At 36.6% G+C, this 25141-nt stretch overlaps 1 protein-coding gene across 4 annotated transcripts in view; it reads right to left on the reverse strand.

Annotated features, from left to right (window-relative positions):
• VPS13B (vacuolar protein sorting 13 homolog B) overlaps positions 1-25141 on the reverse strand; it is a 669566-nt gene that overhangs the window by 397230 nt on the left and 247195 nt on the right. For 3 of the 4 annotated variants that reach the window (XM_024572260.3, XM_045181664.2, XM_071222225.1), the window contains one exon: positions 22662-22809. In XM_024572260.3, coding sequence (XP_024428028.2) covers positions 22662-22809 — 148 coding nt within the window. The remainder of the gene's footprint in view (positions 1-22661; positions 22810-25141) is intronic. The other variant, XM_024572257.3, reaches the window with a different exon arrangement.

The raw sequence follows: 25141 nt of genomic DNA on the forward strand, positions 1-25141 counted from the left end.
TATAAAATGTCGTATCAGGTCATTTTAACCAATGGAATTACTGATACTTGCAACTATTCAAAATCAACGAAACGACTGCTAAAGTCAGGAGGGAGCTGGAGAGTCTGTCAGGCGCTGGTGGTCGGAAGGTGGACTTTTGTAGCAAAGGTAATTTTGTTTATTGAATGCTTGGATGTCTTCAACTTTGTGAATTAAGCTGTAACCCATCTCTCAGGAAACTGTATATCAATAAAAACTTCACTTTAAGAAAAAGGAAATTCAACTACAAAGTATCCAATTTATCCAAAATTAATGGGAAATGTGTCTTCCTGGTAACAAAAGCTTACAGAATCCTACAGAATCCCTCAATTCTAAAAACTGACTTTGATGGTAACCAAAAGAAGCATGTGATTACATAAAAGGCATATTTATATATTAAGAAAATGAAATGTGATATTCTATTCTCTATGTTGTTAAAATCTTTGTTCATCTAAAATAAAGAAATGAGAGATTTTATAATGTAAGCCTTTCACAGTGGTTACCTCTAAGGAGAGTAAAATGGAACTTATGAGTGGTATGGATAAGGGTATATTTAACTCTTTACTCCCTATACTTCAGAATTAAATGTTTTACAATAATAAATTACCTATTATAATTTTAAAAACAAAACACACATTAATTTACTTTCTAGTCACTTGGACTTCATCGCTTTTCTTTTGTACATAGTCATGAGAAGGAAATGGTCACCCAAACTTACTGCAGAACTCTGCCAATTAAAATAACGGACTTAAAGACAAACCACCCACACAAAAACTGGCACACAAATGTGTACAGCAGCTTTATTAATAATTGCCAAAAGTTGTAGCAACCAAGATGCTCTTCAGTAGTTGAACTGATAAAGTTTGTTACATCCAGAAAATGGGATATTATTCCTCGCTTAAAAGAAGTGAGCGATCAAGCGATGAAAACACAAGGAGGATACTTAGAGGCACATTACACCATGTGAAAGAAGCCAGTCTGAAAGGGCTACACACGGTAGAATTCCAAGTATACGACACTGTGGAAAAGGCAAAACTATGGGGACAGTAAAAAGATCCACGGCTGCCAGCAGTTAGGAAGCACCGACTATCTTCAGGGCAGTGGAACTGCTCTGCATGACTCTACGATGGTGGAATCTGTCGTTATAAATCTGTCCAAACCCGTGGAATGTACACCACCAGTGAGCCCTAGTGTGAACTACGGACTTTGGGTGACTCTTATGTGTCGATACACAGTAAGTTTATAACAACATACTACTCCAGTGGCAGATGTTAACTGGAGAGGCTATGCACTTGTGGGGCAGGGCACATAAGGGAAATCTCTGCACCTTCCCCTTAATTTTGCTGTAAATCTAAAATCACTCTAAAAATAAATACTATAAAAATGTTTAAAATATAGACCAAACTTTAAAATTATTTGAAACAATGAGTATCAAAGGTGTACACAGAAGTTGCTCATAATCAAATTTTCTAAATCTACTGACAGAGTATCAATATTATATAAAACTATTATTACAACTTAAAAATAAATCCATCTAATAAGTGCTAACATCACCAATCAGTTTTGACATGTTACATGACCATGAAGTAGTGCTGAAAGTCACTCCTAACCAAAAAAACCACGTTTACTGTAAACGCTGTCGTCTCTAATATGATGATCTAATAAATAATAATTGAAGGAGGCAATCATCATTTCTGGAGAAAGTATTTCACTTGGAGTCAACTTGCCTTAGAGTTTCACATGGAGAAAGCAATTTAATCTAAGTGTGAAAATTTAATAATAATTATATATGATGTCTGGAATACTATTATTCACTTTTAAAACAACAATGTATACAACAACAACTCATGGAAGTACTACAAATATGAGGAATAATGACTAAAAGCTGACTATGATGCACAGAAAAGAACTTGAAGTTTACCAGAGCTGAAATGATCGCCCTCCTTCTCCAGCACAATCCACCTACTGTTCCAGTTGGGCCTTGCCTGCCATTCCCTCTGAGGCACGGTCAGTGATTTCCCCCAATTCGATTTGGTCCTTCCTCTACAATCTGACAGAGCTCTGACATAATTCTGGATAACATTTAATTTTGCACGGTATAATATTAAACACTTGAACATCTGTCTTTCCGAAAGCAGCAGCAGAGCACGGTTACCTGCTACAGCAATAAGTGGCCGTGGTTAAAGGTCAACATGGGAGGACAGCTTCCAACAGAAGAGCAACAGTAAAAAATTACTGTAGCAATTTTTCCTTTAACCATAAGATACCTACCCATCCCTTTATATGTTTATCTACTTTATTCAGTATAGTGCTGATACTAAGACAGTATTCATTTCAATAAAATAATAATTCATGTATCCTTTATTTATACAATGTAGTACCTTGAAACAGCATAGTGCCTTGCTCACTAAATATTGTTGAATCATTCAATCGATATATTTTTAAAAAGAAAAATATCACATGTGTACCTCCTTGAAACCTTTCCCTAGTAGCATATCACTTGACATTTTTGTCAAAAATGTAATTTTTATGATTTATAATTTCATTTTTGAAATTTTAAATAATCACCAAGAAGAAACATGTGCCAACATTTATTTTTCCTTTATGTTCACAGAAAATCAAGCTATTCAGCCACATACTCACAGCCAAGACAATACTGTGCTGGGGGTAGTTGTCTTAGACAGAGTTGAATTGCTTCAAAAAGAAAAAACTGAAATAGAAAGTCTCCTGAGAGTAACCTTGCAAATGCAGGCTGTAGATCATCCCAGAGAGGCAGCACCCTTTAAACAGTCATAAACAGAGCAGACGACTGTCAAAGAGAGCCCATAAGGAAAACAGAGGCTTCCTAAGGGATAAAGACAGGAGTACTGCAAGCTTGGGAGAGAAATGCTTAAGTGGGACTTGACACGGGGTTCTAGAGATGTTTTAGTACAAGTTCAGAAAGCTAAACACTGAGTGGTGAATGCCAGCGACCTAGGAGGGCACACCTCCCAGGTCTCTGTGCAGGAATCTGAAGGAAGAAGGGTAAATCCTCAGAAGAGAAACCAGACCTTGACACAGCAGTGAGTTACAGTGTCACATTTCCTTAAGTTGTCCACAAAGACGTCATAAGAGACTAGGATAAAGTGTTAGTTGTTCATGGGCTTAACATGTTCTCTTACTGATGTATGGTGCATTTCTGGAAATATTTTTGTTACAGAATTAATATATGTTAATGGGTAAATAACCAGAAAATGCAGCTCACGAAAAAATAATGAAAGGCAGGCAGGCAGGGAGGAAGGAAATTAAAATATCCCATAATTTTAATATGCAAAAAAAACATTCAAAACTCCTTAAGGAACACCTAATATGTCTTGGGATTCATGTTAGAAACTGGGAATACCATGGTGAAAAAAAACAGACACAGTATCACTGATATATATATGGCATTAGATTTTTTTTTAAGTCTTTAGTGGTGAAATTTCAGGCACCAGTGGGATAAATATATTTACATAAAGTTTTCTCAAAGCATACACTTGCAATGAGGAAACCTAGCTACCACTTATTATTCTACCAAAGTCAAATTGTGTGATCTCAGAATCACTTCAACTATTTAGGTGTCAGTTTTCTTATTCAGTACTTTCAGGAGATAAACATTAAAGGCTGCCTAAATCTCACTGGGAAACCATGGAGCGGGACAGGGATTCAGCTGTCTGTTAAAGAAAGTAAAAAGGAGAAATACAGAAAGAGGAGGGAAAGAAAGGGGGAAGATGAGGCAGGAAGGATTGAGAGACCACTGCACAACACCCTCTCGTTGTAAAGCAAAGATAATGACTCTAGCATCTCTCCTTCAAGTTATCCCACAATGATCCACGAGACTATTAACGTTCTTCTACCCTGAACTTATTTCCAAAATAAAAAAGAACACAAACGAAAGGTTTGAACTCCATACTTTCTAGTGTGTGTACACCCACAGTCAACACTGCCACCACCAGAAATAACAGCACAGGGCAGAATACAAGCTAAGCCCTTCCAGATAATGTGGTAAGATCTTGGAGGAGTATTAAGAATTTTTAGGTTGGAAGAGGCAGTCCTTTCTCTTATAGCTGCCACTGTTGACCAGGCAGGCATTGTTTTCCACATATTTTACACTCAGGCTAAGGTTCAATAAAAAATCAAATTAGTCAAGTGCAACTCTGAAATAATGGAGCCGACTTTCATGTAGTAGTACGAAATTGGTGTTAATATTTTATGTTCACCCTTCACAAGCACTTCCCACTGTTGCCACTTCTGCAGATCAGTCCCTACTTGAACTTTAGTCTTTATCATTAGAACTCTTTTTTGTAACTCTACAAAAATGAATGAGAAAACCTTGGATGATCAGATTGCTGCTAGAATTTGAACACTCTCATGTTTTGGAAAGCATAAGCGAAAAAGGGAAGAGATGAGGAGAAAGGAATCTTGTTGTTCATAAAATAAAGAAAAAAAGTTACTGATGGATTTAGAGAGAGAAAGGAAGGGCAGGGGGGAGAAACACTGATTTGTTGTTCCACTTACAAATGCATTCATTGGTTGACTCTCGTGTGTGCCCTGACAAGGGATCAAACCCACAACCTTGGTACATTGGGACAACACTCTAAGGAACTAAGCTACCCTGCCAGGGCTATGCAATGTTCACCTGCTATATACCTGGGTACCGCAGTAAGGGCTGGAAAATGTGACCCCTGTCCTCCAAGACAGGATTGTAAGCTCCTGTCCTCTAAGAGCTTACAATCTAGAGGGGGGATATAAGCGTAATACAGCAGGTCTTCAAATCATGTTGATTTGTTGCTGCCTTATAAGGTTGATGAGTTAAAAAAATCAATTCCCAGCTAGGGCCACTGTCTGCGTGTCATTTCCATGTTCTCCCCACGTCCGCACGGATTTTTGCCAGGTATTGTGGGTTCCTTCCACACCCCAAAGGTGTGCACACTGGGCAAACTGGCATGCCCACAGTGTCCCACTCTGAGAGACCCTGCGAGGAAAGGGCATCCTGTGCAGGGTGGGCCCGTCCAAATAACAAACTTCATTATTCTTGTGTCTAGTGATTTAAATTGGAATACATAATTGCAGTCATTTTGGTATCCATTAAGTCTGTAATTTTAAGTATTTATTGAATGTATCATTTTTTATTCCTTTAAATTTGTTTCAAGTACTCAGAGAGAAAGAGAGCCTAACTAAGCTTCCCACTTCTAAAGATATTCCTCCCATTCCTGAAGAGAAGTGATACCACAGAACCAGAACAGAGTCAAACTCTTTTCTCAATACTGTCACCTCGAAAATGAAACACAACTCTGGGGAACCCTGAACTGACTTTGTATTACTTTACTTCTTAACCCATAAGAATAAAGGATCAAAATAAATTAAGTTCTACAGAAAAATAAGGTTACAATTTGCACACATGTATCACAAAATAGGCTAAATACTACACAAACTGAGGATCATGGGAAGACCACCTCCCTTCAGGTTCCAACACTCACAACCTTGATACCTAATCCAGTCTTACAAACCCCAGGGTTACCAGTGTACCTTCATGCCCTTTATCTCTATTTACATCAGCTCCCAGGAGAAGTCCAAAACTCTCATCACCCAGACCCTCATCATCAGAGAGATCTGACCAACCCCCACCAGACCCCATCTCTCACTCCACAACACTGAAACCTCCCCTGTTCTACCCTCTAGAACTCATGATACGTCTCCAGCACCATCTCCTAGACCTCCCCAAAACTCTTCTCTAAACTTACTCTTCAACTGCTCTCAGTGGAGTCCTCTTCAGCAGCTGATGTTTTCCCTTCCATCCCCTGCATTAGACTGGGACTAAAAGTGGGGTAAATGGCTTCCCTGGTCCCCATTACCAGTTAGAGTCTGGTTTTATACTTCAAAAAGCCTCACTTTGAATTTCATGTTATCCAACCACATACCCACCACCCCCTATTACTGGAGTAATCTATCTGATCCTGAGGTCAGCGCCCTCGCTCCTTCCTTCTCTAGAGATTTCCGCTCTTGGATCACTGTCACTCTCTGTGTCAGAGAAAAGACGCTCATTAAACAGTACAGTCTGCAGCTAGACAAGCCATTATGGTGAGTTCAATAATAAAATGTAACCTAAAGTGAGGTGATGCATCTAAAGCTTTGGAGGCAGGTAGAAGCTGGTGTGCTTTCTTCGCTTACCTTTCTCTTTGTTTAGCTACTGGCTAAATGCAGAACATCCAAAGGACCAGCAGTGTGACTAATGGTAAGAGATGCCTGAGTCACTGCTTGGAGGAGAACTACCGAAGTAAGAAACAACAACGGATTTTCCTCGAACAAGAAATGCATTCTATTTTGTCAAGGCACTGAGATTTTGTGGTTGTTTTTTAGAGCCCCTGGACAACAATGACTAACAGGACCTATTGGAGGTTGATCGTTTTCTTCACTACCTGTGCACACACCACTGTCCCTGTGTTGCCCGCTAACATCGCTGGCAGCTCCTGGTTGGTTTTTGTGCTAGTTCTTCATTTTTCAGACCTCTAGACATTAGAAGGACCCAGGACTCAGTCATCGGGCCATTTCTCTCCTCTACAAACACCCTCTTCTTAGGTGACCTCACTCAGTGGCATGGCTTTAAGTATCCTCTACATGGTGACAGCTCCCATGGAAGAGGCTGGATCTGTCCTCTAAACTCCAGACTTTTTATCTGTCTAAACTTACCACAGCTAAAAGCAAAACTCTTGAATCTCTCCCTGTCCCCACACCTTTCTTTTTATATTCCTTCAAGTCTCAGGAAACAGCAAATCCACAGTCCAACTTCCCCATGGGGGAAAAAAAACACTGACCCACCCCCTCTCTCACATACTAACATACAGATAATCGGCATAATTTTACTGGCTTTATCTCAAAATATATCATGAATTTGACCTTATGTTCTCTAGCGGTACTATCCTGGTCCAACTCACCATGATTACAGGAACACACTATAGCAATAGCCACATGGCAACCACACTACCTGTTTCTATACTTTCCTCCCTCTAGTCCACTGTCAGCACAGCACCCAGAGTAATGCATAATGTTAAAATAGCCAAAAGGGGAGCATATAATTCCTGTAATCAAAACCCTTGTGTGGCATCCCATCTCCCCCATTTTTACTAGTAAAGTCCTCACAATGGCTTATCCCTTCCTAGACAACCTGGTTTCCCCATTGCCTTTTTGACTTCCCTTCCCATTCCTCTTCCTGGTGCTCTCTCTGTCCCAGCCTCCTGTCCTCCTAGCTGTTCCCTGGAGATAAGAATACTGGCAAAAATGCTGGGTTAAAGAACATAGTAGAAGAATCATGTAGATGCCACCTTTCTCTCAATTCCCAATATCCTCAAGTCTATAAGAGATCTCACAAGGATTTAGGGCATTTCAGCACAGCAAGAATAAAGGTAGACAGATGCTGATTTGTGAATTTCATTATATTGCCCTCTTCCATTTGGTTGCTGTGGCCTGAAAAACACTTGAAAAATGAGATAAAGGAAAATGCTGACCTCTTCCAAGACTTCTGAGCTACGGCAAAGTTGCTTAGTTCAATTCAAAAGCCTCACTAAGTGCCTACTTATGCTGGCAGCTAGGGGGAAAAAGGATGTATGAGACTGGGACCATGCTTTGAGGGGCTTGCATTCAAATGAAGGAAATGGATGGGCAACAGACTCACTAAATGGATAGGCAGCAAAGACCTATTTTAGAAAATTTTATCATAATGTAGTAAATATAATTAACTGTAGAAGCATTGCCTTATAATGAGCTTCTAATCTTTTCTAACCCACACATTTAACTATGGAAAAGAAGATGTTCTTCATAATCTTAATAATGATTTTTAATATCACTGGAAATATAAATATACCTCTTGCAAAATGTAAGCAAAAGATCAATTTTCATTTTCAAAAATTACCTAAATAAATACTTTGTCTCCAACTCTAAGACTACAAACATGTTGGAAATCTTCTTCACTATACATTAGGGTACGCAACATTTCTGCAAAGATTCTTTCTCCTTTAGATTCATCCTACAGACTCCTCTTAACCACTGAATACTATTAAAGAATAGCATCTAAGGTAGGTTTGCAAAGCTCTCTCTGAATCTGTTCAGCTTTATTTTTCACTATTTCCACTGAAGAATCTTCACTCCAATTCATTATCTTGCCCCAGCTGTTCGCGTACCAGTGAAGTGCTCCTTTTTGACTATTGCAATTCCTATCTATTTAAGATCTACCTCAAGTTGTACCTCTTCAATGAAAATTTTTCTAATTCCTCAAGACTATAGATATGGCTCCTTTCCCTAAATCTCCCTCAGTTATGTAAAGCTACCACACCGCACACCGCGTTTTTCCTCTCCAGCTAGGGCCTAAAGCTCATCAGAACATAAGCCATGTCATATTCTATTTTCAATTTCCCAAAGCATTTAGCAGAGTTAAGAACACTGCAAGAAATCATGGTTATATTTGACTACAGCTAAAATTTTCCCTCAATATCATGGCTGTATCTGGACTACCATCATAATTCAGCATTTATAAACATACCAAAATTTCTGATGTGGCGGGAATACTGTAAAAAATTATGTGCACAAATGTAAAATGTACCAAAAGCTTCAAACTTCTCATAAATATTTGAAAAGTATCCCTGGGAAATCTGATACCAGATAAAAAGTTATAGGACATCAATTTAAATCAATTAAAGGACAGGGAGCAACACAGGTTAAGAAATATGACTGTTAAGCCCTTAAATAAAAATAAGGAAAAAAGGGTTTCATTCATTCATATAATAACTATTTACTACATATTTGCTCAATGCCAGAAGTAGCTTTTGAGAGTCCAGGAATACAAAATTAAACAAGTCAGATACGGTCCCTGATATGCACTCCAGATAAAGAGACATAAAAAGAATGGAAAACTATGGTAAGTGTTACAGTGAAGAAAATAGTAGTGTTAAGGTAGGGAAATCTTGGGGGAGTGGCACAGACCTATTTTAAAAAGGCTGAATAGGGAAGGTTTCTTTACTGAAAGGACAACATTTAAACTAAGACGTAGAATGTAAAAAATACATAGCTATGAAAAAAGCAAAGGAGACAGTAGAAACAGCAGAGGTAAAAAGAACCCAAGCAAGAAAAAGCACAGAGTGTTTGAAGAAATAAAAGAGGGTGAGTAAGGGAAAATGACAAGGGATGGAATGGAAGAACCTGACAAAAACTTGATCAGGTCAAACAACCTACGCCATGTTAGGGAGTTTGGATTTTGAGTGCAATAAAAAGTCCACTGAAGTGTTTTAAGCAGGGAATAAAATGACCCAATTCAGATTTTTAATAAGATGACTTGCTGTCATCTGGAAAGTGAATTAGAGTAACTGAGATCAGATGATGAGATAATTTGAATCCACACCAGTGAGGCTAGTTAGAACAGCCTTACATTGTCCTGTACAAGAAATCGTGTGGCTCTGACTAGGGTTGGTGCACACAAGCAGACTGGAACGAAAAGATTCAAGATGTAACAGAGGCAGAAGGGACAGGAAAGGAGACACTTAGAATAAATCCTCAGTTTCAGCCTTAAGTAACACGGTGAATGGTGGTGGGGAGAGATACACAGTTGTACAGATTTCATACATGTTAGGCTTTGTGTGGCCTGTAAGACATCTAAACAGAGATGTCCCGGCAATAGGATATGAGACAACCTGTAAAAAAAAGATTGCATAATAAAGCAAGTCAGTTAAGACAAATGTAAAATAGGAAGATCATCAGTGTGGAATAAATGTTAGGCAGGCATGAATGGAAATACTAGGTCTTAAAACCATCAAGATCAGAGAAAAGAAAAAATAAAATTACACTTCAGGGTCAGAAGCCAATAGATGAAATAAGCTTCACTGTGTTTGAAGCCTATACTTTTCCTTTTAAAATGCAAACATAAAAAAAATGTGATCTTTACTTTGTATCTGAATTGTGTTTTATCATCTTATAGAACTTTCACATATCTTACTTTAAGTCGTATACTTAAGCCTTATAAAAAGACTTAAATCTGTGAGCTATTATTGAATATACTTATTCTCACTTTATAAATAAAGGAAATGTGATTGTCTGAGGTTAGTTTGAGACACAGGACTAAGGTCAAAACCTAGGTTTTTTAGTCCCCTGTCTACTGGTCTTTCTACCATATCTTCCTCATGCTTGATCTATATTTTACACTAATCATCATTTTATTTGTAACTTTACTCGGCAATATAAATTTAAGTAACCTGAAGAAAAAGTGACGTTTTTATAGTAATACTATTTTTAAACTTCTGGAGTTTTGATAATATATAAAGCTTTAAGCAACTTGCCATAGAAACTGCAATAGTGCTTGAGGCTTTTCATCAAAACACAAACTACAGTCGATAGTATCACTCCTGAAAGCCCCTTGGGAAATAATGGCTTTTGGATTCTGCAAGTCAGCGTGACATGGCATGCGAAATTGCATCTCATGCTGAGCCAACCAGGAAAATATATGTCATCACTATGTGACATTCAGAATTTCATCTGGAAACTATAATCTTGTTCTGACTGCTACAAAGGGGAGGCGGGGGAGACTGCATACAAAATAATTTGGTTGAATTTTTGCTGAATTCTTGCCAGTTCGTGTAAAAACTAAAAGAACTAGAAGAACTGTATATTCAAAAATCTTTCAATGTATGTATTATCATCACAATGTGCTCTCAAACAATTTTCAAATTAACTGACAGTTTAAGTCCTATGTTAACTCAAATTAATGAATCTCTAGGAAACAATATTCACAATAAGTTACAAAATTCATAAACTGTATTAAGCAAAACTGTATTGTTCAAAATTGTACACAACAAAAACATCTCCCGATTCCTTTCCCCCACCTGAACAAACTATAGGTTAATAAAGAAACAAACACCTGTGATAAAGTCTGCAACCCATCTTACAAATACCAAGTCTCAACTCCAGAGTCCCTCCCTTCCCCCAGTTCTTTTTACAACACCTTCATAACCCATTCACCTTCTTCCTACCAAAACCAAAATGTGTGAATGTGACTTAGTCTAAGTGTTGCAATATTATACAATCAAAATGTATTTTAAACCTGTGATTAATTTTTCAATGAATAATTAGTAGGCATACACTGGCAGAGATGACTGACTCTCAGAAATTACCCCAGGAGCCGTGTTTCTGCTATCCCTACGTTTTCTGGTGTGACAGCTCATACCCCTGAACACAGAGGCGGATGCAGGCCCCAACCTGGGCTGCCACTGGGCCGATGGTAGTACCTAACTTCCCTGGCCCTGGTGATTGTCCAAGAGGTATGCACATGAACCAAGGTAGGTCAGACAAAATACTCCTCAGGTGTGTGTGTTTTCCACAGGTACTGGATCCGGTCTGTTTCTCACTGATCACAGAGAGTTACACATGTGAGTCCTGAACTGCCATAGCTATATACATTGCCGAGTCAAGAAACCTATGTTCAGTATGAGAAAATTAAGCCATCATGAAAAGATGGAACCCTGATGATGTGGAGTCCGGTTCTAGGTCATTCCAAACAAAAGATCTATGTTTGCCTTTTTTTACCACTTCCGCTATGGGAATCAATACATATTCCTGACTTTTTTTTTTTTTTACTTTAAATCATTTGAATATAGTTCCTGTCTCTTGTACTAAGAGAGTCCTTTCTAATTTAGAAGGTAAGTGGGGACTAAATGGTGATGGAAGAAGACTTGATGCTGGGTGGTGAACAACAATACAATATACAGATGATGTGTTATAGAATTGTATACCTAAAACCTAACCAATGCCATTCCAATAAATTCAGTGAAAAAATAAATAATTAAAAAATAAATTTGTCTTCCCTAGTAAAAGAATCACCTATTAATTCAGGGGGAAAACTGGGCAATATGTTAGTAGTTGTACCCACACACCCTGTTCAATACACAGCCTGCAGAGGCTTTAAAATGCTCAAGCAGACCATCGGGCTTGCCTCCCTGTTTCCCAGACTTATCACCTCCTCCAGAACCACTGCACCTCATGACCACTTAGCTTACCAGGCTCTCACTCCTTTCATTACCATAGTCAGTGATCGTTATCCAGATGAATCCTGCCTAGGTCTGCATATGTGGAGATGCTATTGATTTTTTCACTCCTCTAATCCTTTCTCTGGCCCCAGAACATGTCTTGACCTACATTAGCCAATACTTTTCTCAGTTTAACTTAGCATCTTGGGACCCTCCAACCTGGGGCCTACATGAGAGACTTTCTCTAGGTAACCCTAAAACTTCCAAATAATAACACTCATTACGGGAGTGTCCTCCAGACATGTGGCACGGTACACAGATTGAGCTGTTGGGAGAAAATATGAAAATATCTATTCATATTTAATTTTATCTAAAAATGGGAAAGACACTTAAACTTTAGTAAAGTAGAATGACACTGAGTCCCCACGTCATAAGGCCACAGATAACACTATGCTCAGTATACCGAAGGGAAAGTAGACATTCAGTAACAAGAAAACGGTGAGGGCTCTTCATTCTTTCCTTTGTCACCACTTAATAGTGGCTTATTACAAATTATTCAAATATACATATTTAATGAGATTTACAAATTTTATTATCCATTTTTAATTAAACTAATCTTCACAATTTGGATAAATAGTCTTAAAAGATTCCTGCAGCTCTGGATCGATAGCTCAGTTGGTTAGAATGTTGTTTCAATATGTCAGGGTTGCAAATTCGATCCCCAGTCAGGGCACGTACAAGAATCAACCAATGAATACATCAATAAGTGGAACAACGAATTGATGTTTCTCTTTTTTTTTTCCTTTCTTCCTTTTCTCTTTCTTCCTCTCTCTCTCCCCTGCCTTCCCCTTCAAATAAATAAATAATTTAAAAAAAAAAAAACGTTACTGTAAGAAGCACATATGCATTAAAGATGCCACAAAAGTATTTAAAAGAAAAAGGCAACACCTTCCAATTAATTTGGAAGAATATTTTATTTATACAAGAAAAATGGAAATTTACCAGCCTAATGTCAACAAACACCTTGCAAAATGGACGGGACTGAAAAAGAAAGGCCCTGACCGCATCACTGATGCCCGTTTCCCTCTGGCGTCAATGTAAATCGTCCAAGTGCCTATTCAATCATGTTAGGCACTAAAAAGCAACAACTAAAATAAACTGAATGAAAACTAAACCTTTAAAAGTTACCACAACAAAGTATTATACTTAATTTTAGGTATTTAACATAATATTACTGTATCAGAATCATAAAATTTAAATTCAATTAAAATTATCTGGTATGCTTTATAATATATTGTTGAAAAATTTTTACTGGTAGGAATTCACTAAGAAAAAAGTCTGAAATTACTACTCTAATAATGAACTATTTTCAAATAATTTGTGTTCTCTGTAATTGTTTTAATTCATTCTAACTATGTAGTAATGCTTTTAACATAATGTAAACCTGCCTCCGCTGTGTTCCAGGAAACCAAAACAGGGGTTTTGTTTGTTTCATCTCCTTTGTTTTATTTTGATCCAAGCTTGGGCTAGGACATGTAAAAGGGGAAGGAGTGAGGTAGTGGTAACAATAATCAAAGTAAAATAACTCCAAGAGCACACAGAATTTAAAATTTCTCAACATTAAGTAATTTATCTTCTAAAGCCATCTCCTTTGACAAAATTCAGGGGTCTATATTCTACTTTCAAAGTAAAAAATTAGAGTAAAACTTGAACGGAGTAAAATAAACCACACGTAAATAAATCTGCTTTACAGTCCTAGACAAATAAAAAATGAGCCAAGAAAATAGAAAATAATTTTTAAATATTTTTAACTTTTTTTTATTGTTTTCAAGTACAGTTGTCTACATTTTCCCCCCTACCACTCCCCTCAACCCAGCCATCCCACTTCCCACCCTTGATCCTACCCTCCTTTGGTTATGTCCATGTGTCCTTTATAGATGTTCCTGAAAACCCTCCCTCTTCTTCCCCCCATTATCCAATATTAAGTATGAAATAATTACTCGAGATTTAAGGTTCCATGAAGGAAAGACATCATGTTCATATTATACAAATTGTAGTACACTTAAAATTAAAAGTCGGGGGAGCGGTGGGGGGAAATGCAGACAACTGTACTTGAACAACAATAAAAATAAATAAATAATATTAAAAGTCGATGAACCTGGTTTGTTTAACAAACTGAACACATTCTTAAAATTAATGAACACACACTAAATGTAAGACATTCTGCGGAACACACTGGGAGACCCTAAAACAGTACAAATTATATTTTTTTGTGAGCTGAGGATTTACTTGAGGTGCCCTCATATGGAACGCTAGTAAGAAAGAAGTGCAGGTATGTGGTAGTGCCGAGTGAGTAGCACGATTATCTGATATGTGTATAAAACTTATCATTCATAATCAAGGAATGTTTCATGGAACATGAACAGAAATCTAAGTATTAAGAAACTTTAGTCTATGGCTACAATCACCTAGAATAAGGCCAATATATCACACAATCATCTGGCATCTGTTGAAATCCTTTAGGAAACTAAGCTTAGAATTGTTGTCTGAATATAAATTATGCTGATTGCCCAGAATAGTATAAAAACAACTTATAATTCGACTATTAAGTATCATTTTAAGCTCTAGAGGGTGCTTGTACTTTTCAATAAATTTTAGGGTTAGGAATAAAAATAATTTTTCTTAAAAACTACAAAAGGGGAAAAAAACAGTTTTTTAAAAAAATCCTCACCCTAGGATATGTTCATTGGTTTGAGAAAGAGAGGAATGGAGAGAGGGAGAAAGAGAGAAACATCAATCGATCGCCACTTGTACATACCCTGACCAGGATCAAACCTGAAACCTAAGGATGTGCCCTGACCAGGAATCCAACCTGCAACCTTTTGGTGTACGGGTCAACGTTCCAACCACTTGAACCACCCGGCCAGGGCAAAAGAGAAAAAGCCAATTTAATAAATCTGTATCTTCATTAACTACTCTGATTACTTTCTGAATGATATTTGCAAGTTGTTTATTTTAGATGTATTTCATTGGATATACTTCTTTTCATTTTAAAACTTTTCTATTCAAAGAAGAATATATTATTTAAACCATTTTTTATTCCTGGAAGAATAAAATCAACTGCATATTATACACTGGTGTCTGCACTCATGGTTTAATATTTTCCAATGAAATTAAATATCTAATCACACAGGAATGAAACTTTATGCTAAACTATATGATTAAAGTGAACAACTTCTAATATACAAAAATTCACAAAAATAAATTTCTTGTATATTAATACTAATTTCACATTAAGAATATACTTACTCAACATGGATGCATAATCAAATTAAGAATGGCTTAACTCTTTTAGATGAATGACTATGTTGCTGTGACCCAATTTTACTTATAATTCTTAAAAATTAGATATCCAAAATATTGATATGTCAGTGCATTCAGGAGCAACTATTACTAGTAAAAATTGAAACCACGCTACAAGTATGCTACTTCCTGTGGATAGGATGATTTTTTTAAAGACTTGAAGAAATTTCGCATTAAGTGAAACATATGTTAACATATTAAAGTTAACATATTAAACTGATTTTCAAAAAAACCACAGAGGAGGGCAAAGGGGGAAAATTGGGACAACTGTAATAGAATAACAATAAAATTTTTTTTAAAAAAAATTAAAGGCATAGTATAATGTCATGTCTTATTTTTTTAGAAGGAATATATTCCCTATCTCTGAGCAACAAGGATCAAAAATTACACATTTTCTAATTTCTCACATTCTCTGAAACAATGCAAGGAAAACAATACTTATCCTGCACATATATTTGTTTGCAATGAGAAAATTAACTAAACTGACATATAATGATCCATATTCTTATCTTCTTATCTCTGAGAGGAAAAGGCAATTGTCCTATAGGTTAAAACCTACATCTATTTATGTTCCTCTTCACCTGTAATCTTATTCTGTAAGTTACCACCAACTTTACTGCATCTCCAATTTTTCCTTCTCTCCTCTTCACCTTTCTCTAGCTATAGGCATACCCAAGAGTCTGTATAGCCAGATTTCCTGAAAGAGTGGTATTACATAGGCTGTCTCTTTCAGCTCAATTCTAATTCACTCCCTGACAACTAAAGCTCCTCTGGCCAAATGACTTTGGTCACTTGAATTTTTTAAGCCTCACTGTTCTTACAACTCTTATAATATACCATGTAGTTGAATTTTTTAGGCCTCACTGTTCTTACAACTCTTAAAGTTACCTACCATCATCGCCTTGACACTCTTTTCAATTATGTCTCACACACACACACACACACACACACACACTCATACCTTTGTTGTCTACTTCTCAGAATGATGCTTCTCAATTTCTTCCGTTGGCTCTTCTCCTTACCCTTTAATGAGCAAGTTGCTCAGAAAGAGGTTTTCATTCCATCTTGCTGTGTTTGGTTTCCCTACAAGGTCACATAGGGTCTGTGGCTTTTACTATGATCCGTATGCTGATTACTCCCAGACCTATACCTCTCATTGTTTACAGTCTAAGTCACAACTCAGACATGAAAACACTTTTACCAGCTTTGTCTTCTGATATAACCACTAACAGGAAAATATTTATTTTCAAACTTTCTTCTAAAACTCTACTTGTGACATTCCATTTTAAGTTACTGTGCAGAGACTGCCAAATCACCTCTAATATCCACTCTCCCTTTCTTTTTAAGAATCCACATATTTCCGCCAAGCATAGAGCCTTAAAAAACACAAACGACATTCCTGAGACCTCTATGCAGCTAAATATAACTGTGTCACTAACACCTGGCTAAGACTATGTAAAAGTGGAGTATGCCCCTTCTGTACAGTTTTTAGAGAGACAGGGAGTTCAAGATCCCCTTCTTCACTCTTTTGTTCACTGAAATGCATATATGATAAACCACTGAAGCATCCATTGTAAATAACAAGGCAGGTCTGGGGATTGAGGCCACCCCAGTGGAATATGAAAGTACCTGATACTGGAGACCTCTAACACCTTGGAGCACCTACCCAAGCTTTCAAATGAGAGGCAAATAAAATTCAATCTTGTTTAAACCACTGTTACTGAGGGTATTCTGATATATTCAGCCAAATTTAACTCAATCTTAAATATTATAGCTACATTATGAACTCTTGCTTAGTTTTAAAATACTACATTTCAAAATGAGGTCCAGAAAAATGCAATTAGAAATATTCTACCTGATCACTTAAGTTCATTATCAAAAGAAAGATTCTTAAAAAAAAAAAAAAAAAAGAAAGAAAGAAAAACGTAGTCTGAAACCTTCACTATCTGCAATGTAAACAAAGTGGTTTTTAAAATTTCGGGATTTTTCATACTTCTCTTTGAGAGCTAAATTAGATAGAATTTCCACATGACTGACCAAAAATTTAAGCATCTGAAACATAAATTTTTTATCAGAAACATCAATGACTCTGAGATATATTTAAGGATATAACAAGAAACAAAAAAATGCCAATAGTAGTGTTTCACTTTTGAGTCTTATTGAAAAACTTAGCTGCAGCATCAAAGTGATATGGAAGCAAAGAGAGGCGGAGCCTCTCCTGCTCATCACATGGTTAGCAATTTCCCAGCATACTCATATTGGTATGTAGCTCTAATGCAAAATTCTTCACTACATTAGTTCTATGGAACCGGGCTTAAAATTTAAAACAATTCCTTGACAAAAAAAAAAAAAGGATGGGGTAGAGGAGGAGGAGGAGAAGACACACTGAAGTTGGCTGCTCATATATTAAGTATTAGAAGGAAAATAGTAGATGACTGAATTTGCATGGACCCTATCTTTAGGGCTGGTTATGCTATTAAGGAATGAGAAAAGGTAACTGATAATTACAGAATGACTACTATAATCTGGAACTTTCACTGAAAGTCTCACAAAGTATTATTTAACCACGCATAATTTTCTTGACCTCTTTATGACTCAATCGCCTTAATTATAAAGTGAAAGTGTTATATCAGATAACTTCCGATACAGATGGATGGATGGATGGATAGATAAATTCATCCCCATGTGACTTTCCACAGATATCCACATGGCTTGTTCCCTTACTTGCTTCAAGTGGCTGGTACTATGAACTTTCAGTGAGACCTTCCCTGACTATCCTAATTAATCACTGTCCTACAGTTCACTAAAACTCTGTAGATTTTTCTTTCTTTATTTCATTGCTAGGTCTTCAAATTTATTGATTTCTTCTTCTTCAATGTCTACCCTACTCCTAATCCTATCCAGGGAGTTTCTCATTTCAGATTTTTCATCTCTAGAGTTGGGCTTGGTTCTTTTTTATATCTTCCATTTCTCTCTAGAATGTATTCATCTTTTCTTAAATACCTGAATACAATTTTAATACCTGCATGAATGTACAAGCATTTAATACACTTGCTGATTCCATCATCTATGTCATTTCTCAATTTATTTCTGTTGGTTATTTTTTCTCCTGGTCAAAGTTTCTCGCTTCTTTGCATCAGTAGTTTTTTGTTTTGGGTTTTGGTTTGTTGTTGTTGTTAATCAGTTTTTTTAAATTGAATTTATTGCAATGACATTGGTTAATGAAATTTTATAGGTTTCAGGTGTGCAACTCTATAATATATCATCTGCATATTGTACTGAGTGGATGAAACTGATTTTTAAGTTGTTACACGTCTGTATCTTGTTGTATTCCTCTTAACAGCACTGGGCTTCATTTTGCCAGTAGTTAACATACTCACAGTTTTAGTTCCCTTTTTAAGCTTGTTAAAGGTGGGTCTAGGGTAGCCTTTACACTATGGAAAGTTTAGCTACACTAACTACTGAGGCATGCCTCTCTGGGTTCTCTACGAAGATTTGAATGATTAATAAGAAGTGTATACTGTGGACAGTAGGAACCTGAATGACTTCCAACCCTGTGTAAAGTCTGAGAATCATTCAGATCCCAGCTCCTTGGTTATCCTATGCCCAACATGTCTTACCCTTTAGTAAATACTCAAGAAGAACTCCATTGTTGCTTTCTGGAACTCTTTTGCTTAAGAGCTCTCTCTCTCTCTCTCTGGTATTTTGTCCCCTAATTTCCAGTTATCTCTGCCTCCTTATAATTCTTTCCCTCTGCTTCCCAAAACTTCATTTCAGCAAGGCAGCTGAGCTCAGTTTGATATATTCCACCCCACTCTATCGTCTGGAATGTGCCTTCAGCCAGAAAGCCAGGCCACCCTAGGCCTTACTTCATTTGTTTCCCTCCTATGAGGGATCACGGCCCTGTATTGCCAGTTGTCCAATGGCTACAAACTTTTCTCTCCTGTAGATTCTGACCAGTATGTTACTTACAGCAGGAATAGAAATCTAGTCCTTCTTACTCCATCATGGTCAGAAACTAAAGTTCCATACTTTGAATTTGAGGTATTAGCTCTTAAAATTTACATAATTAATTATCACATTGTCATTATTTTAGTAATATTTGAGGAGTCAAATGAAAAGGACTTCTATTATTTTAACTGTGTACTTAACAGCTTTCGACTTGATGGTGATGGATAACATTTTTTAAAGCTATCATGTATGGAGTATCCTGCTTTTTCATCTCCACTACAGACATCTTTGTCAAGAGCCCCAAATTAATGTTCATAAGGTTTCCAAAACAGAGGGTAAACAGATGTCGTATCTTTGAGGGTTTCCATGTTTTGAAGGGTATACAGATTCTCTAGAAGATTATTTAGAATTTTGTAATAATATATTATCTTCATGTGAAACACGACTCCATTCTGGCGTAGCCTGCCCTACATGCCTGTATCACTACAATAGTGCTGTTCTGCTGTCAGCACATTTACAGCCATTAATCACGCGTTCCCGCTGCAGCCAGCTACTTCACACCGGCTAACTGACACTGGAAGAGGAAGATGGCTGCTTCATGTTGAATAATTAACATGCCAAAATCAAGCCCAGTGCGTTATCAGCTGGCCTTGGTCATCATGTGCCGAAAATATTATGAAATTGTTGGGGACGAACTTAAGACCAACATGGGAGCTTAGGTTTAATGAGAATTCAGGCAAAAATTGATACTAACATTTCTCCACTCTAAATTTCAGTTAAAAAATTAAAATGTATATGCGACAACAATGTGGATATACTTAACACTACGGAACTGTATGCTTAAAAAGGCCAATATGCAAAAAGTAAAACAAAAACAATGAAAAAGGTGTATAAAAGGCTATGGATACCTTACCTATGAAAACATTACAGTCCATGATGCAATGTAAATAATAATTTAAAAAATGATAACTACATTTAGAAGTAGGTAAGAATTCAAAGGACTTACAAAACATATTTAATCTAAAACCAAACAGGAACTGTATACTCTGATATAAAAAAAACCCAAAAATTTTTGAAACTTAATCCTAATTAAAGAAATGGTTGCTATAGAGCATTCTCAAGAAAAGAGAGAGCACCACAGCCAAGGTTACCAGAAAAGTAAAATTGGTGGGCATGCAAGGGGGAAGACACGGAAGCCGTGAAGAACATTACACCCAGGCTTTTACCTCCTGTAAATGCCCCCAGTGCCAACACACGGCAAGCACAGGCGTCAATTTGATAACTGCTCATTGTCATGCTAGCCTGTAAGAAGCTCTATTTGGTGAAATACTGATATCCTCACCTATAAGGAGAATACCTATTGGGTATCTAACCTATGTTCAAGAGACGCTAAAGACAGGAAAAGCAAACACCACAACTCAAAAGCAAGGTACCACAGTTCACGTTGTAATTTCAAATAAAGAACAATGTGTTTACATATATCTGCACATTCTATAAAGTACTAATTAATGATAGATAGCTATGTGTTGGGCTTTTATTACTTTTCTCAATATTAGTATTAATTTCTTATAAAAATAAAGTATAAGAAAGCAAAATAAATCTCAGATACTAACTGATATCATTTGTGAATTGGTATGTAACTGATATGGGATGTGAATTTAGATATAAAACCTCTCCATGCATAACAAATCCATATTTTTCTTAAATCTGTGATATTTTCTATATAGTTCTATGTCATGTGATTTTATGTAAGTGGCATTTTCTGTCATCTTCACCCATCCTTAACAATTACTTTAAGTCAGTGAAGTGTGATTTAAAGAACAGGACTAAGTAATAAAAGCAGGAGGCCAGAATATATGGTTAATATGCATGTAAGATTAAACTTATTTTTATCAATGGATACTTAGTGGACATTTATTTTATTTAGAGGTAATATTTATGATTTTATTTAGAGGTGATATTTATAAGCCTTTATGTAAATCACCAGTTAAGGAGATTTAAAGTCTAAAATGTAGCATGGTAACTAAAGGAAAAAAATATCTAATTTTATGCTAAAAACTCAATACAAGTTACAGATAATCTTCCTATACTACAAAAACTAAGCACAGGCATTTTTACCAACTGATAATGGAAATCTCAACAGAGTAAAAGCCTGTGGGTACTGACAGGCAAAATATCTAATAATTCTATAAAATAAACACAGCATCCTATTTTAGGAAAGCAATAGAGCACAGAACAATAGCTACGTATAAAACTCCACAAAAATGTATATTAGCATAGTTGTTGTTGTTAAATGTGAAGAAAATAATACTAAGTTTTCCTCTAAACCACAAATGTTAGTTTGAACATCCTTATGTATACAATCATATTTTAATTTCATTAAGGGCAAGCATCATGTCTTATTAATATTTCTATCCTCAGTATCACTTACAACAGAGCCTTGCCTGTTATAGATGGTCAGTAAGTGGGTTTTGATTTACTGAAAATATAAAACTTTTTTCAATATGATTGGCAATATGAGTTATATAAAATAAAGCTGAATATCTAAGGAAAAATGCAAAATCACTTTAAAGTAGGTGGCCCATCATCACAACATTAAAAATTAAGAAGAAAAACATCAACTAAAATGAAATCACATAGTACTCTTTTTCAGTACACAATAGACAAAATTTTAAATGCTTTATGGAAGACTATTTGCACGGACATTCTAGCAGAGCAAGTGAGAGAAGGGGGAGGAAAGAAGAGTGAAATGTACTGACATTTGCAAGAATTCACTTTAAGAAATATCATACTACTGGAAGTCAATTCTACAGGGATGTCTTATGTTTTTGCATGTCTTAAAAGTAGGGCAGTGAGTGCCTTTGTTCCCCCTTGTGTTTTCCAAGATATCTGTACAACATACCCAGACCTCAGAAGACAGAAATATTATCCTCCTTCTGAGCAATGAGCAAGTTTACTTATAGTCTTCCAAGGTACATATAATGCCTCCTTCTAGAGAGGAGGAGGGCTTTCTATCCATTAGGTTCCCTCAATTGAGGGTTCCTCTCCCGTAATGTAAACCACTTATAGGTATTACTTGGCCCCACTTCGTAATACACTGTGGAAATTAGGCTTAGGGCAGAGACTTGAGAAAATGCCAACACTTTGGTTACTGCTCATGCTGTTAATGATAAAGTCCTTTGTCTCCATTTCAGGAATCTCATGTCTTTGGTCAGCATTCATGAAACTGTGGCCCAGATAATTTGATAATTTGTTAGTTTGGAGGTTGGGTAAAAGCACAGAACCTTTAGAGTTCTTGACACATACCTGTTATTGTTTTTGTTTTTATAGGACTGCTGGCATATTCAGAGGCCTGATAAGACTGTTGCTTTGCCAAGGGCGCACTTCCAACAGATGTCTCGTCTTCTTTCCTTCTGCTAATTGGCATAACAAGAGGGACAGCTATCACAGGCTGCTGGAGAAAGTCAAATAAAAACTGCATTATTTACTAATTCATAATGAGTGAAGTTCTAACACAGTATCACTGAGGAAAGTCCTTTACAAGTTTAGGTTTTATTATTATTATTTTAAGTTTATTTTTATTGTTTACACTACTATAGATGCCTCCATTTCCCCCTTTTTGCCCACCAGCCCCTGTCCCCAGCCATTGCTCCCCCTTCACTCTGGCCACCACCACACTGGTGTCCATGTCCATGGGTAATGCATATATGTTATTTAGCTAATTCCTTCACCTTCTTTCACCCAGAACCCTCCCTCCATCCTCCCCTCTGTCAGCTATCAGCCTGTTCCATGTATGTATGCCTCTTTCTATTTTATTCATCAGTTTATTATATCATTTAGTCAATCCAACAATCCATCTCTCACCCTCCCTCTTGTTTCTCTCTCTCTCTCTCTCTCTCTCACTCAAACACACACACGTACACACTAGAACAGAAAGACACTTTAAATTGTAAACTACAATTCTGTGTGAAAATGAAGAGAACTTAAAAATAATCATAAATTTTAGAAAGAAGTATAAAGCTAACATAGTAAGAGCAAATCAAAACTAAAATTAACTTTAAAATTGTTAGGTCAACTCAATAAATTCAGTAAATATAAATAAAAACAAAAAAAGAAAAAAAGAAAATTAATGTTAGTAGAAAATTAAAAGTTACTCTTATAAAATGATATTTTAAGAGTCACACTTCCATAAAGTGATTATGCATATGTTAATATGGGAGGTCCGATATTTTTTGAGAATTGCTGAAAGTCTATTTTGTCTGACAAAGTGATATCTACGGCATATTTAGAAAGCACAGAAAAATATCTACAGTTAGAGAAAGCTGGAAAACATTATGATCCTATATTGAATGCATGAGTGCTGAGCTGAACAATAAAGCAGCTGTTTCATCTTTATTCACTGAAATAAAGTCTGATGTTACCACTGATGACGCCCAATACAATCCTGTCAGATTTTTGGCCAAAAAAAACCCAAAATGCAAAGGTATTTTTAAGTTTGTTGCAGGATCAAAGATCAATGTTGAATGGGGTGGAAAACAATCCCCAAATGCTGGGTTTTAGCCACAAACTGAGAAGGAAACTGCAGCGCGGGAAATAAGAGATGATAGCTGCGGGACAGCTGCATCAAGGGTGAATCTGAAGGGGTCAGTCAGGCTGCAGTGGGGTCTGAGGTTACCCCCAACACCACAACAACCATACTTCTGCAGACCCAACCATAGTACTGAGTATGATGTAGATTGTGAATTAAGTATTTCAATGACAACATAGGTACGTTATATAATGATGTAATATAATCTACAAAGTTATGGGCTAGAGGGGAAAAGGCAAACTATTTTACAAGTTGTTACTTAGTCTGAGTAAAAGCACAATAAAGCTAATAATGAGAATATGAAAATATCAAATACATTGTAGAAAACATCACAATGTAGAGTACCTGCTTTCATATTAAGCATTTAGTCAACATGGTGATGTTTATACAAATCTAAGTAGGAAATAGTATGTAAGACCCAGATGAGAAACGCTCAGTATAATATAAGTTTGATTCATTTAGACTTCATCTATAAAGTAGGGGGGTGGAGAAGCCTACTGGAAAACCCCTTTATGCTCTAACATTTATTAATTCCATAATCCCTTGACTTTCTTGGCCATTATTTATAAACCTGGAGTACAACCAAGCACTGTTACAACCAAATTTGAGATCAAAATCAATATATAATAATTAGAGAAAAATTATGTGCTGCATAGCGTGATACTGAATTCAAGCATAAAAGGTGAAAGATGAGATTAATGAAAGCCATGGTACTGGCAATATCCAACAACAAACAAACAAACAATCTTTCACTGGCTGAAACTCTGGGTTCACATTGGTAAAAATATAGGAAAAGGCCAAACAAAAACCCTTTCTACCAAGAGTGCAAGGCTCCTCTATGACTTCTGCACAGCTACACTCCACACAGCTGACATGGTGTTCAGCAGACCTTCCATAAACACTTGCTGAATGATGGCTAACATAGGTGCTACATGTCAGGCTGAAGAGATACTGGGTAAAGAACAAAGTAAGATGGGCGATTCCCTCCACTTTCCTGGAAGTATGGCTCCCCATCAAAAATATCAAAATAGGGAGTAATTATTTCTAGTAACCTACCTTGTCCTGCTTACATTCTTCTACCTTCTGGTACTAAATATTCCTCCAAATTTCAGCTGTACCCTAGCTCCACACTTGTCCTATTCTTGCCCCATCAATATCCCATGATCCCAAACTAACTAAAGCTTTAGTCACTCTTTTT

The sequence above is a fragment of the Desmodus rotundus genome, chromosome 8 (assembly GCF_022682495.2).
Source record: "Desmodus rotundus isolate HL8 chromosome 8, HLdesRot8A.1, whole genome shotgun sequence".
NCBI lineage: Eukaryota > Metazoa > Chordata > Mammalia > Chiroptera > Phyllostomidae > Desmodus > Desmodus rotundus.